The sequence below is a fragment of the Bufo bufo genome, chromosome 3 (assembly GCF_905171765.1).
Source record: "Bufo bufo chromosome 3, aBufBuf1.1, whole genome shotgun sequence".
NCBI lineage: Eukaryota > Metazoa > Chordata > Amphibia > Anura > Bufonidae > Bufo > Bufo bufo.
The window spans coordinates 414,594,553-414,609,270 of record NC_053391.1 but is presented as its reverse complement, the minus strand read 5'-3'; the positions used below and the strand labels follow the sequence as shown (position 1 = coordinate 414,609,270).

General features: G+C 41.2%; 1 protein-coding gene across 2 annotated transcripts in view; it reads left to right on the top strand.

Annotated features, from left to right (window-relative positions):
* CIP2A (cellular inhibitor of PP2A) overlaps window positions 1–14,718 on the top strand; it is a 74,738-nt gene that overhangs the window by 47,101 nt on the left and 12,919 nt on the right. The window contains exons 7-14 of one of the 2 annotated variants that reach the window (XM_040424913.1): window positions 4,189–4,334; window positions 4,718–4,793; window positions 6,704–6,931; window positions 7,552–7,711; window positions 7,992–8,133; window positions 9,182–9,281; window positions 10,655–10,773; window positions 11,414–11,600. In XM_040424913.1, the coding sequence (XP_040280847.1) occupies window positions 4,189–4,334; window positions 4,718–4,793; window positions 6,704–6,931; window positions 7,552–7,711; window positions 7,992–8,133; window positions 9,182–9,281; window positions 10,655–10,773; window positions 11,414–11,600 (1,158 nt within the window). The remainder of the gene's footprint in view (window positions 1–4,188; window positions 4,335–4,717; window positions 4,794–6,703; window positions 6,932–7,551; window positions 7,712–7,991; window positions 8,134–9,181; window positions 9,282–10,654; window positions 10,774–11,413; window positions 11,601–14,718) is intronic. The other variant, XM_040424915.1, reaches the window with a different exon arrangement.

Genomic DNA, 14,718 nt, shown 5'->3' with positions numbered 1-14,718 from the left:
CCAATAAAGGGGATCCTTCCGCCACCTCCTCCAAACAATGACGCTATCCGGGTTAGGGGAAGACTCAGCTCCTTCATAGACTCCTGGAATCAAGTAATCGCAGACCCCTTTATTATCAACATTATAAGAGAGGGTTATGCTATAGAGTTGGAATCTCTTCCTCCACAAAAATTTTCCTTAAAGGGAACCTGTCCCTTCCAAAAACCATCCCAAGCCGCCAGCATTACCTGAGAGTAACCAGCATAGTGTTTTCGACGATCGTTTTCTTCCTGAAGGCAGATGAAGCAAAAGCTCAGAAAACTTTCTTTTATCCCCTGCCCGCATGATTTTCTAGTCCTGCTTGAAGTCCAGGGGGCAGCGGCCTATTTGCTTCAAGTCAAGGTAACCGCGCACCCTTCCCTGCCCCTTCGCCTGTGACTGACAGCCGGCTGTTCGGCAAAGGCAGCCTAAGTCTCGTGCATAAGCGCTGTCAGTCATGTCCAGAACATTTTGCGGGCAGGGGATAAAAGAACGTTTTCTGAGCTTTTGCTTCATCTGCCTTCAGGAAGAAAACTATTGTTGGAAACACGCTGCTGGCTACTCCCAGGTACTGCTGGCGGCTTGGGATGGTTTGTGAAAGTGACGGGTTCCCTTTAACCCGGCTCCCCTTATCTCAGGTGTCTTTTCTGTCCGACGGCATAAGAGAGCTATTATGCCTAGGGGCAGTAGAAGGGTGTTCCCAGCAAGGAAATAGGAATGGGTCACTATTCCCCTTTGTTTTTAGTTCGAAAACCAAGCGGCAAGTTCAGGACTATAATAAATTTGAAGCCACAGAACAAACCTATCACCTATCGCAGGTTCAAAATGGAAACCGTAAGGTCTGCAGTGAAACTCATCAAGAAGGGGGCTATGATGGCCACGATAGACTTTAAGGATGCTTACTTCCACATCCCGATCCATCCTCAATCCAGGAAATATCTAAGATTTGCGGAACAGCTGGAAGAAAGAGTTCATCATTATCAGTTCAACTGCCTTCCTTTCGGAATATCTTCTGCCCCTCTCATCTTCTCCAAAGTCATGGCAAAGGTAGTAGCCTCCTTAAGCCGGAAGGGAATACTAATAGTTCCATATCTGGACGATCTTCTAGTTGTAGCAGAATATACGGATCTTCTTCTTCATTCACATCTTCAGGTGATCCTTTCTCATCTCCAGGATCTCGGCTGGATAGTCAATTGGGAGAAGTCCAGCCAGTCGAAGAGTATTTTTGGGCATCCTTCTAGATTCCGTCCTCCAGAAATCTTTTCTACCTTCCCGGAAGGTCCAGGATCTGAGGATTAGAATCCAGCAATTCCTGGGAAATCCTGTTTGCTCGGTCAGAGAAGGCATGAAAATGCTGGGTTGTCTCTCGTCCTGCATTCCTGCGGTTGCCTGTGCCCAATACCACATGAGACCCATGCAGGATCTGATCCTCAGGAAATGGACCAGGTCACAGCTAACCCTGGACCAGAGGATATCTCTAACCAGGGAAGTAAAAATATCTTTACAATGGTGGCTCAGAGACAAGAATCTACAGATGGGGGTCTTCTGGAATCAGGACAATGTTTTCTCTTTGACAACGGATGCCAGCTCCTAGGGCTGGGGCGCCCTTACAGCTGGAAGTTCCTTACAGGGGACTTGGTCCAAACCTCTGAGGGGGATGTCATCCAATTACAAGGAACCTCAGGCAATATGGGAGGGTCTAAAAGCAACTCGGACCCAGTCAAGAAACTGTCATGTATTGGTCTACTCGGACAACTCCACAGCAGTGTCTTTCATTCGTCATCACAGAGGAACAAGGCACGGTCATCTGCAGAATCTCTCAAGACAGATATTCTCGTGGGCAGAGAAGAATTTAAAATCTCTTGCAGCGGTGCACCTAAAGGGCTCCTTGAATCTAAGGGCAGATTTTCTCAGTCGGCAGAGGCTAGATCCAGGCGAATGGTCTCTTTCAGAGGAGCCAGGTTCAGTAGGGCAGTCCGGGTCTGAATCTGTTCGCCTCAAAGAAAAACCACAAGGTTCCTCATTACTTCTCCCTCAACCCAAGGGATCCCTGTGTAGCGGTAGATGCCTTCACTCAGGATTGGACTTCGGGTCTCGTCTATGCCTTTCCGCCAATTCTGATGATTCTGAAGGTCCTGCAGAAATTCCAGACCGAGAAATGTACCCTAATCCTGGTGGTTCCCTTTTGTCCCAGAAGGGGCTGGTTCAGTCTTCTGAGATCCCTTAGCCGGGAGCATCCAATCCTGTTTCCCCCGGTGGAGGACCTCCTAACGCAGGGTCCATTCAACGATCCGAACCCCAGGCTATTCAAATTATCAGCCTGGTTACTGAACAGTCCATCCTCCTAGGTCTGGGTCTATCTCAGAGGGTGGTGGGTACCCCAATGCTCAGCAGGAAGTCAATACCTCTAGGGCATATCTTAAGGTGTGGAAAAAGTTTGCCTCTTGGAGTGGGGACAGGTTTAACCAGTCCACTCCCAATATCCCTCTCATTCTGGATTTCCTTCAGGATGGGTTGGATATGGGTATCTCCCCGAACACTCGAAGGGTACAGGTGTCTGCCCTGGGTGCCCTCTACAACACTAGTCTTTATGATGTCCCTTGAGTTTCTAGGTTTTTAAAAGCTGCAGATAGGCTAAAGCCTAGAATTAAGAATATGGTAGCTCCGTGGAACCTGAATACAGTTCTTTTAGGCTTGTCAGATTCCCCGTTAGACAGAGAATCTATAGGCTCAATCGGTGGCTTACTCTTAAGACGGTTTTCCTGGTAGCAATTTCCTCTGCTAGGAGAGTTTGTGAGCTTCAGTCCCTATCCATCCAGGTCCTTAGGGTCCTAGGGGATAAGCTAATATTTAAGCTGGACCCCAATTTCCTCCCAAAGGTAGTATCAACCTTTCACGGGTCCCAAGATATTTTTGTTTCCTCATTCTGTGCCAACCCCAGGAATGAGCAGGAAGCAAAATTCCATAATTTAGATGTAGGAAGGTCAGTTCTTTGTTATATAGATGCTACCAGAGATTGGAGGATAGACAAAAATCTATTTGTGCAGTTTTTTGGCCCTAATAGAGGCAGGAAAGCAGCTAAGAGCTCCATAGCCCGTTGGATAAGGAGTGCTATTACGAAAGCATATAGAGCCTCTGGTAAAGAGCCTCCTCCTTCTCTCATAGCCTATTCAGTAAGAGTTAAGTCTACCTCCTGGGCTGAAAGGGCCTCTGCCTCCTTAGAGCAGATTTGCAGGGCGGCCACTTGGAAGAGGGTCTATATGTATTTGTCAATGAGGATATGTAGTCCCTCCCTGAGTTTTTCACTTTGTTAGTTCTCTGATGTGCTGTCATGGAGACGACTGGGGAAATGAGTATTACACTCACCGGTTCTGGGTTTCCTGAAAGTCTCTGACAGCACATATTTCCCGCCCTTCTATTCTATAATAATCTTTTTGGTTCTACCCTTTATCCTGGTTTCCGTTAAAATACAGTGGCGATGAGGAAAAGGGGTGGGGTTTTTAACCTCTGTGTTTTTTCCTGTACTATCAGAGGAAGTATCTCTGATGTGCTGTAACTCATTTACTCATAACACCATAAGCGATTGGAGATCCAAAGAACAGTCCCAGTTACTCAGCAAATCACCACCATGATGGCTTTCCCCCTTCATTTAGAGCAGTAATAGTTAATGAAACCATTACAGATGAAACTCGAAAAATTAGAATATCGTGCAAAGTTCATTTATTTCAGTAATGCAACTTAAAAGTTGAAACCAATATATGAGAGAGACTTATTACATGCAAAGCGAGATATTTCAAGCCTTTATTTGTTATAATTTGGATGATAATTGGTTACAGCTTATGAAAACCCCAAAGTCACAATCTCAGGTCCCCTTTGCTCAGGGGATATGGATTAATTAGCTGACTAGAGTGTGACACTTTGAGCCTAGAATATTGAACCTTTTCACAATATTCTAATTTTAAGTTGCATTACTGAAATAAATGAACTTTTGCACGATATTCAAATTTTTAACGTTTCACCTGAATGTTTAGGGTTGCTATTAACTTGAAATTTTTAAAAGAAGGAAATTAAACCATGTCTATATAATGTGTGAAAAATATATATATATCGAATTGTGATTTACAGTACAGTTTTACAGTTTCGCCATTTGAATTCTATATCTTTCTATAGCTTTTTCATTCCAGAAATATTCATCAAACATTTCAGTTAATATTTAACATTCTTGTCAATGGGGATGGTACTTTAACGAGAAAATACTCAGTGGACCTTCTTATGGATTTGTTAAAAAACCCCAAAGTTGCAGATTATTTATCAAGGTAGGATTTAATGCATTTTGTGTATTCATATGTGTTTTTTTAAGGCTGAGTTCACAACAGACTTATTTTCCATAAACAAACAAACTAACACACTAAACACAAACTGAGCACAAGTTATTCTTAAAACCCATTCAAATAAATGGCATTCTTATGGTACAGAATAACGGAAAAATCCACACCGATGTGAACTCGGAGAGTACAAAACCATATTTTAATAGATCCCACCATTTTATTTTTTTATAAAGAGGTAATTTTTTGCTACTTTGGTGGTATATAGGAGCAGTGATAATTCACTTCAATAAGAACTAATAATAATGCGTATGAATTATCAAATTGTGTGGACTTTTTACGTAAAATCTCCTTTCTGTTTTGCATTACCTTAGATATGAACATTTCAATTCATGTCTTATTCAAGTGCTGGGACTCCTACATGGCAAGGATCCTGATTCAGCTATGAAGGTATTTTACCTATTTATCTTAGGCCTAATTCAGACGTTAGTATTTTGGTCAGTATTTGGACAGTAATTGTGAGCTAAAACCTGGAGACTACACAGAGATAAGGTATAATGCAAAGATTTACACACAGTCTGCGTTTTTAACCCACCCCTGGTTTTGGCTCACGATTGCTGACTCAACGAACTGGGACTTAATAGGACTGGCAACGCAGGGAAGACTGTGTTTTTATTTATGTAAAGGATGTGTGTAGTGATGATTTATTAAAAAAAAAAAATATTCTAAAAACCTTAGTTATTATTGGCCTCCTAATAGACTCATTTATTTTTGTTCTGTAGAGATTACTTCTTAGCAGTTATCTCTTTTTCACAGGCAGGATTACAATGAAAGGTAACACCGGTTTATAGATAACACAGGATCCACCATTCATAGAAGGTGATGGTTACAGCTCATCACCTCCCCCTCTCTGCATAATGACCTCTGCAAACAGAGATCTGTCACAGAGCATAACTAGAAAGCTTTCCCAGAGAAAGCAGTGAGTTATCTCCTGTCCTTTGTCCATGTGGCTGAGGTAAAGTAAATCTCTGAATCTATGTTTAGAAAATGAAGGCAAATGAAATAAAAAAATAAATAAAAAAATATGCTTCAGTATTTGGTTTCAGTTTGTAAAACATGAGGTGATACATTCCCTTTTAAAGAGCATTTGTCACCTAAACACATTTTTTTCCTGTTAGGTTGACCAATAATTATTCTCTGCATTATTTGAGGGTAATTTTCTTAATATGCTCTACCCCACTCGGTGATCCACAAATTCATCAGTATTACTTAATCATAATACCTTCTAATGAATAGCTCTTAGGAGCTTCCCCCTTCACTCATTTTTTTGAATACATAATTTACCTGCTGCCTATACATTTTGATGGATGGCTGGTTAGCTTTTGTTATGTGACCTTTTACGTATAACTTAAAAGGATTCTGTCACCAGATTTAACCCTATTAAGCTAGCTGACATTAGCGAAGTGCTAATGTCAGCTAAACTTAACTAGTCTATTCCTACTTTTATCTATGACCCCGTTACTCCAGAAATCTAACTTTTTATAATATGCTATGATATCTGTCTGCCAGCCTTGTGCTCTGGTAAGATCTCGCCCCGTTCAGTATTCGACGCAGGCGCGGTGAGGGAAAGATGCTTGCAGGCTGCAAGCTTCCTTACTGCACCTGCGCCGTTCAGTATTGAACGGCGCGAGATTTCACCAGAGCACAGGGCTGGCAGACAGATGCGAGCGCTGCCTGGCCCTGCCAATCAGGACTTGGAGGGAGGCGACAAAGGTGGGAGAAGGCTCAGCATATTATAAAAGTTAGATTTCTGGCGTAACGGGGGCATAGATAAAAGTAGGAATAGGCTAGTTAGGTTTAGCTGACGTTAGCACATTGCTAATGTCAGCTACCTTAATAGGGTTAAATCTGGTGAAACCCTTTAAAGAGAACATGGTTGGTGTAAGCATTCAGTGAAGACCCATTCAGCAGTGGGTAAACTCCTATTCCAGTGTTTATGTATAAATGAGCGTGCATTTGCTGCCTACTGTATATAGACTGTGCAAAAAATATATGTGTGCACTGAAAATCCGCTGTGAACATTGAGCTAGTTCCAAGTTTCTCATATGATGGAAGGCTACAGTCCACATGGAGACGGTAGATACAGTACCTGGCCTTATGATACTAAACCATGCTGGAGAAGGACATATTTCAACCTTTTGGCTCTTCTGGATTCACGCCTGTTTATGTGGTGCTACGTGTTCATATGTGCTCTTGTATTTCAGGTGCCTCAGCAATCAATGGCGTTACGTGATGAGAATAGTATATCTTCTACATGTGTCCATAAAATGAATTCTCACCTAAAGTTCTGTATTTTTCAGGTGTTAGAATTGTTGCTGGCTTTCTGCTCGGACCCCAAATTACGGCACATACTGCGACAGACTATACTAGAACAATCGAGTATGCCTTCTGCAGGGAGTGGGAGACTTGGGCCACGTACAAAGTCTGCTGAGCCTGCTGTGGCTCTTGTTCATTGGTCCAGCCAAGCACTGGACGCTCCTCAGAACTGTGCAGTACTGGCACTGGAGCTCTTCAAGGAAGTTTTTACAGTAATTGTCTACCTTTCCTTTCAAATTTGATATGTTTTTTATACAATTGTCAAGAGTATCTGTAAATAAAAAGGGTGCCATGACCTGGTCCTTTCTTTTCCTCTGATACATACTAGTAAATATTTGGAGAAAAGACTTATATGGTGCAATTTTATTTATTTTTTTATTTTTCATTATTATATGCTTGCTCTTTGTCGTTAAGTTACTTAAAGGGAATGTGTCATCAGAAAATGACCTATGTAAATCATGTTTTTATGTTTAACATATAATATTATTTTTTTCCATGTCAATGTCTATATGTTAAACATACAATCCTGAAGTTTTTGGTCACTAAACATAATAGTCACCACTTCTTGTTCTGTACAGATCTCTTTATTGCAGTTATCTGCTTTTCATTACAAGCAGGGTTACACTGACCGATATCACCTAACATAGAGTAGATAGATTAAACGGATTAGACAGATTTGGATAGATTGGACCGGACAGACGGGTAGATAGATTAGATAACACAGGATCCAGAGATTGATGGCCTATCCTAAGGATTTTAAAATCCCAGAAAAGCCATTAAATGTTTCCTCAGTAAGGATTTGATTGTTCATTCCTCTCTGCCTTCTTATTAGGATGCCATTGACACTGGGACCAGCCAGTCTGCAGAAAGGTTTGTCGATCTTCTGTTGCCTGTTATCCTTGAGCAACTTCATGTTCCTGATCCTTCCTTGGATGAACAATTAACAAAGAAGAAATGTGAAAGAATGGTGAAATCAACAGACGTATTGATCAATATCCTTTCATCCAGCTTATTTTTGTAAACCTGCCAAATATAAAGAATTTAGATTTTCACCACAATAATTAGTTAATCAATATTTTACAGCCATTTTTAAGCCAAAATGAAGAGTGGAGGCAAAGAAGATAAGTATACATTTACATTCAGCAGGATACACTTTTATTATATTGTTTGTGGTTACGATCCAAAATACTGATTAAGTGTAAAACGGCTGGGTCAAGTGGGTCAGTACATACTATCCCACAGTTACAGCTCTTCTCCTTAACCTTACTTTACCGCTCTGTACCGAAGACACATTAAAATCCCGGGTCGCCACAAAGCTTGCTGTCAACAGATGTGTTGCTCTTGTAGATTACCAGTTCGCCTTCAGTGGGGCAGACTCCAGCTTTGGGTCTAAAATGGTGGATGCTGAACTCTCGTAAGTTTTTATGTTTTTTTCCCCTAACTATGTAGCTGCATAACCATGGGGTAGCCTGATAACACATTGAATCAAGGGGTTGTTAATGAGACTATTCCAAATTGCTGATGTTTCGTTTAGCACAGGCATGCTCAACCTGCTGCCCTCCAGCTGTTGCAAAACTACAACTCCCAGTATGCCCGAACATCCTACAGCAGGGCATTATGGGAGTTGTAGTTTTACAACAGCTGGAGGGCCGAAGGCTGAGCATGCCTGGTTTAGCATCATTCTGTGCAGTATTTTATACCTCTGTTTAAAGGGAGTGAGGCATATGGATTCTATATACTTTTTATGCATAAATCCGGACTCCATACAGAGTCGATGAAAGCTGAAGGTGCTCAGAGCAGCGTCTCCCCCCCCCCCCCTTTTTTTTGTGTTGTTTTTTTTTTGTTTTTTGCTTTTTTTTCCCATTGATTATGATGTAATCAACATTTTGAGGATTTTTTTGCAATGAAGAAAATGATGTAGAACATATATATTTTTTTACTTCTTATAGGCATTAAAGAGGTTGTCCCATTTACTATATTGATGAACTATTCTCGGGATGGGTCATTAATTTCAGATCGGCAGGGGTATGACTCCCATCACCTCTGCCGATCAGCTGTTTGAAGAGAACGCAGCACTCTTGCGAGCACTGCTTTCTCTTCACTGTCTATCTTCTCGTCATCAACATTGCAGCGGTGAGCAGGTGTAATTACAGCTCCTCTGTGTCATTCACTTCAGTTGGAAGGAGCAGGCAGAGTGTAACTTTCAACGGCAAGCAGGTAAATGGTGACGAGAAGGCTGCGCTCACAAGAGCGCTGCTTTCTCTTCAAACAGCTGATTGGCAGGGGTGACGGGAGTTTGACCCCCACCGATCTGATATTGAAGACCTGTCCTGAGGATAGGTCATCAGTATAGAAAACAGGACAACCTCTTTAACTCAACACGTCAAATTCTTAAATATGATTGCAAACACAGATGTGGATACGTTCTTTTTTTTTTTACAAATCTTTGCTTTTGTTTTAAGCAATGTTTCCTCAGATGTTATACTGAAGACTTTGGACGTTATGAGCAGAATAAAACAGTTGGTCACAAACATGGAAGCTGCCTTCTATAAGATACTGCAGGTATGGCTTGTTAACAAGCAGTCTGTATGCATACCACTGTTTGCACTAGTGGTCATGTCTGAAGACAAGTATACTGAGGAAGCAGTGTCGTATTCCCCAGCATAGCACATAACTGTTGGGGGAATATAACTCGCCCTACTGAAAAACAGTGGACTTGTTCACCACAGCATTTATTCCCTTACATTTGGGCCAGACCGTTTATGATTGACCCCAAGTATTTTCTCTTCCAAGCAGTGCTTATTTATCAGTTTTTTGGGCAGGACCTAAGAGTATGTACTGTATTTATGTATTATTTCTTTTTCTTAGTGTAGTAACTTATGCACTTATAAGGCATCATATATAGAGTGTCCTAACAAATAAAAGGGAGATTCCCAACTGGATATTAATGGAATATCCACAGAATATGCCATAAACGTCTGAAAGAGATTGGAGCCCGCCCAATCACCTGACCGCACATGTGCAGCACTCTCCATTTGCCTTTTTGAGAGTTCTGAAAAAAGTTGAGCGCTGTTGGGGTACTTTCACACTAGCGTTTTTCTTTTCCGGTATTGAGTTCCGTCCTAGGGGCTCAATACCGGAAACAAAGCTTCAGTTTTATCCTAATGCATTCTGAATGGAGAGCATTCCGTTCAGGATGCATCAGTTCAGTCCCTCTTACGTTTTTTTGGCCGGAGAAAATACCGCAGCATGCTGGATCCGGCATTAATTTCCATTGAAATGTATTAGTGTCGGATCCGGCATCAAGTGTCCCAGCAAAACGGATCCGGTTTTCCGGTCTGCACATGCGCAGACCTTTAAAAATGCAAAAAAAATTTAATACCGGATCCATTTTTCCAGATGACACCGGAGAGACGGATCCGGTATGTCAATGAATTTGTCAGACGGATCCGGATCCGTCTGACAAATGCCATCCGTTTGCGTCCGGATTGCTGGCGACGGAACTGCCTGCCGGAATCCTCTGCCGCAAGTGTGATAGTATTCTTACTCTATTACACTAGCTAAGAATGCAGAAAGCAGTGAGACCGTTCCCTTTCTTCAGATTAGGTGCAGGTTCCACCTCTTCACACTCGCTGTGTGAGCCCTGTTTCCAAAGAGGTGGGACCGGCACTTGTCAGACACTTATTGCATATCGCGTGAATATGCCGTAAATATCCAGATGGAAATAACCCTTTAATTTCGAAACTTGCTCTTGAAAAAAGCTGTATCTCTGTGATTTGTTGAAAATTAAAGAAGGAATTCTAGCAGCCTTTTTTTGTTAGTAATTAAATACAGATTTGGCTAACATTTTGCATCTGCTTTTTGTGCCCTAATTTTAACAAACCCATCTGTTGCCTTCACACCTACCTTGTTTCATGTAAGTTTTTTCCCTGCAGGACCAGCGTTTGATTCAGTCACTGTCTTTTGCATTAACTTCAGATAACAGAGAGCGAGTTCAAGCTGGTCTTCGAATATTATTTGAAGCTGCGCCACTGCCGGACTTCCCAGCATTTGTGTGAGTAAATGGAATGCAAAAAGTAATAATAGGCTAAGCAGTAAACAAGATAGCGAAAATAATTGAAATAGGTTTAAAGAGATAGGAATTACAGATTACGGCATTTCACCATCCAGCAATTACAGTATTTTGGGGGGCGGGGGATGGGGTCACTTTAAATATTTAAGCATTGCTGTGTGAAGTGAAAATTACAGAGCTTGCTTCCTTAGGAAACTAAAAGTTTATGGGGGACATTTATCAAGACCAGGGTTTTCTATGCCTTTCTTGATATCCCCTGCTCCACCAGGGGATGTGTTTAATTTATAATAAGGCTCAGGCCTTTATAATAAGTTGAACGCATCCTCCAGCTGTCTGCACACCTAGAATGAAACCTACAACAGCTTGTAGCTAGTGTAGATTTCAGTCATCATTTTATTTATACATGCTATGCCCCCTGGATAGTGGGAAATGTGTAAAAATATAATTTTTTTTTTGCAAATGGCATTTCAAAATTAAACAAAACCCATGATCCTCTAGCATACTGGATTGGTAAATGATCCCCATTATGTTTTGTTTAAAAAAAATTATTTCTTGGAAATCTTAGGCAGAGCTTGTTAACATTAAGTACTGTGGCTGATCTGATATAATCTGTGCCCTTTAGGCTTGGGGAAAGTATCGCTGCTAATAATGCATATATACGGCAAGAAAAAGATCATCCATCAAAAAGATTTGGGTTGCTTGTTACTGCGAACAATTGTAAACCACAACAGACCCCTAAAATGCACAGCATGGATATATCAACCTTAAGTATTCAGGATCTCATTCAAAAACTGAAGACCGGCATGGAGGTAAAATTTAACCACCTCAGCCCCCAGTGCTTAAACACCCTGAAAGACCAGGCCACTTTTTACACTTCTGACCTACTCTACTTTCACCGTTTATTGCTCGGTCATGCAACTTACCACCCAAATGAATTTTACCTCCTTTTCTTCTCACTAATAGAGCTTTCATTTGGTGGTATTTCATTGCTGCTGACATTTTTACTTTTTTTGTTGTTAATCGAAATTTAACGATTTTTTTGCAAAAAAATGAAATTTTTCACTTTTAGTTGTCAAATTTTGCAGAAAAAACGAGATCCATATATAAATTTTGCTCTAAATTTATTGTTCTACATGTCTTTGATAAAAAAAAATGTTTGGGTAAAAAAAAAATGGTTTGGGTAAAAGTTATAGCGTTTACAAACTATGGTACAAAAATGTGAATTTCCGCTTTTTGAAGCAGCTCTGACTTTCTGAGCACCTGTCATGTTTCCTGAGGTTCTACAATGCCCAGACAGTACAAACACCCCACAAATGACCCCATTTCGGAAAGTACACACCCTAAGGTATTCGCTGATGGGCATAGTGAGTTCATAGAACTTTTTATTTTTTGTCACAAGTTAGCGGAAAATGATGATTTTATTTTTTTTTTTTTTTTTTTCTTACAAAGTCTCATATTCCACTAACTTGTGACAAAAAATAAAAAGTTCTATGAACTCACTATGCTCATCACGAAATACCTTGGGGTCTCTTCTTTCCAAAATGGGGTCACTTGTGGGGTAGTTATACTGCCCTGGAATTCTAGGGGCCCAAATGTGTGGTAAGGAGTTTGAAATCAAATTCTGTAAAAAATGACGAGTGAAATCCGAAAGGTGTTCTTTGGAATATGGGCCCCTTTGCCCACCTAGGCTGCAAAAAAGTGTCACACATCTGGTATCTCTGTATTCAGGAGAAGTTGAGGAATGTGTTTTGGGGTGTCTTTTTACATATACCCATGCTGGGTGAGAGAAATATCTTGGTCAAATGCCAACTTTGTATAAAAAAATGGGAAAAGTTGTCTTTTGCCAAGATATTTCTCTCACCCAGCATGGGTATATGTAAAATGACACCCCAAAACACATTCCCCACCTTCTCCTGAGTACGGAGATACCAGATGTGTGACACTTTTTTGCAGCCTAGGTGGGCAAAGGGGCCCATATTCCAAAGAGCACCTTTCGGATTTCAAAGGTCATTTTTTACAGAATTTGATTTCAAACTCCTTACCACACATTTGGGCCCCTAGAATGCCAGGGCAGTATAACTACCCCACAAGTGACCCCATTTTGGAAAGAAGAGACCCCAAGGTATTCGCTGATGGGCATAGTGAGTTCATGGAAGTTTTTATTTTTTGTCACAAGTTAGTGGAATATGAGACTTTGTATGAAAAAAAAAAAAAAAAATCATAATTTTCCACTAACTTGTGACAAAAAATAAAAAATTCTAGGAACTCGCCATGCCCCTCACGGAATACCTTGGGGTGTCTTCTTTCCAAAATGGGGTCACTTGTGGGGTAGTAATACTGCCCTGGCATTTTCCAGGGGCCCTAATGTGTGGTAAGTAGGTTAATGACCTGTGAAATCCGAAAGGTGCTCTTTGGAATGTGGGCCCCTTTGCCCACCTAGGCTGCAAAAAAGTGTCACACATCTGGTATCTCCGTACTCAGGAGAAGGTGGGGAATGTGTTTTGGGGTGTCATTTTACATATACCCATGCTGGGTGAGAGAAATATCTTGGCAAAAGACAACTTTTCCCATTTTTTTTATACAAAGTTGGCATTTGACCAAGATATTTATCTCACCCAGCATGGGTATAAGTAAAAAGACACCCCAAAACACATTCCTCAACTTCTCCTGAATACAGAGATACCAGATGTGTGACACTTTTTTGCAGCCTAGGTGGGCAAAGGTGCCCAAATTCCTTTTAGGAGGGCATTTTTAGACATTTGGATACCAGACTTCTTCTCACGTTTTGGGGCCCCTAAAATGCCAGAGCAGTATAAATACCCCACATGTGACCCCATTTTGGAAAGAAGACACCCCAAGGTATTCAATGAGGGGCATGGCGAGTTCATTGAAAAAAAAAATTTTGGCACAAGTTAGCGGAAATTGATTTTTTTGATTTTGTTCTCACAAAGTCTCCCTTTCCGCTAACTTGGGACAAAAATTTCAATCTTTCATGGACTCAATATGCCCCTCAGCGAATACCTTGGGGTGTCTTCTTTTCAAAATGGTGTTATTTGTGGGGTGTTTGTACTGCCCTGGCATTTGAGGGTCTCCGCAATCATTACATGTATGCCCAGCATTAGGAGTTTCTGCTATTCTCCTTATATTGAGCATACGGGTAATGAGATTTTTTTTTTCCGTTCAGCCTCTGGGCTGAAAGAAAAAAATGAACGGCACAGATTTCTTCATTCGCATCGATCAATGTGGATGAAAAAATCTCTGCCAAAAAAAGAAAAAGGAGGGGAAAGGCGTCTGCCAGGACATAGGAGCTCCGCCCAACATCCATACCCACTTCAGCTCGTATGCCCTGGCAAACCAGATTTCTCCATTCACATCAATCGATGTGGATGAATAAATCATTGCCGGGATTTTTTTTTTATATATATACAAAGTGTTTGCCAAAGTATATGAACACCGCCACCTCCTCAGCTCATATGCCTCGGCAAACGTATCTTTTACTGCAGAGGAGAAATCTCGTCTTGCAGCGCCGCATACACCGACTTGCGTGTAATCTGACAGCAGCGCAATGCTTCTGTCCGAATGCACATCAGTGCTGCAGCTGGTCGATCGGTTGGTCCACCTGGAAGGTTAAAAAAAACAAAACAAAAAAGAAAAAACCAGGCCGCAAAGCAATAACTTTATTAACTTTAGAACAGAACATATTAACTTTTTTTAACTTTTTTACTTACCGGTAATTTTTTTTTTGTTTTAGTTTTTTTTTACCTTTATAGAACAAACCTCTCCTTCCCCATGGGACAATGTGCAAAGCGCAAATCGCCCAAAGATGTGGCGAAGTACGTTATGCACTTTATCCCAGGTGAAAGGAGAGGTTTGCAGCAGCTGAGAGTAAAAGGGCCCTAATAGCCCTGTGTGCCTGTCCTGTGAGAT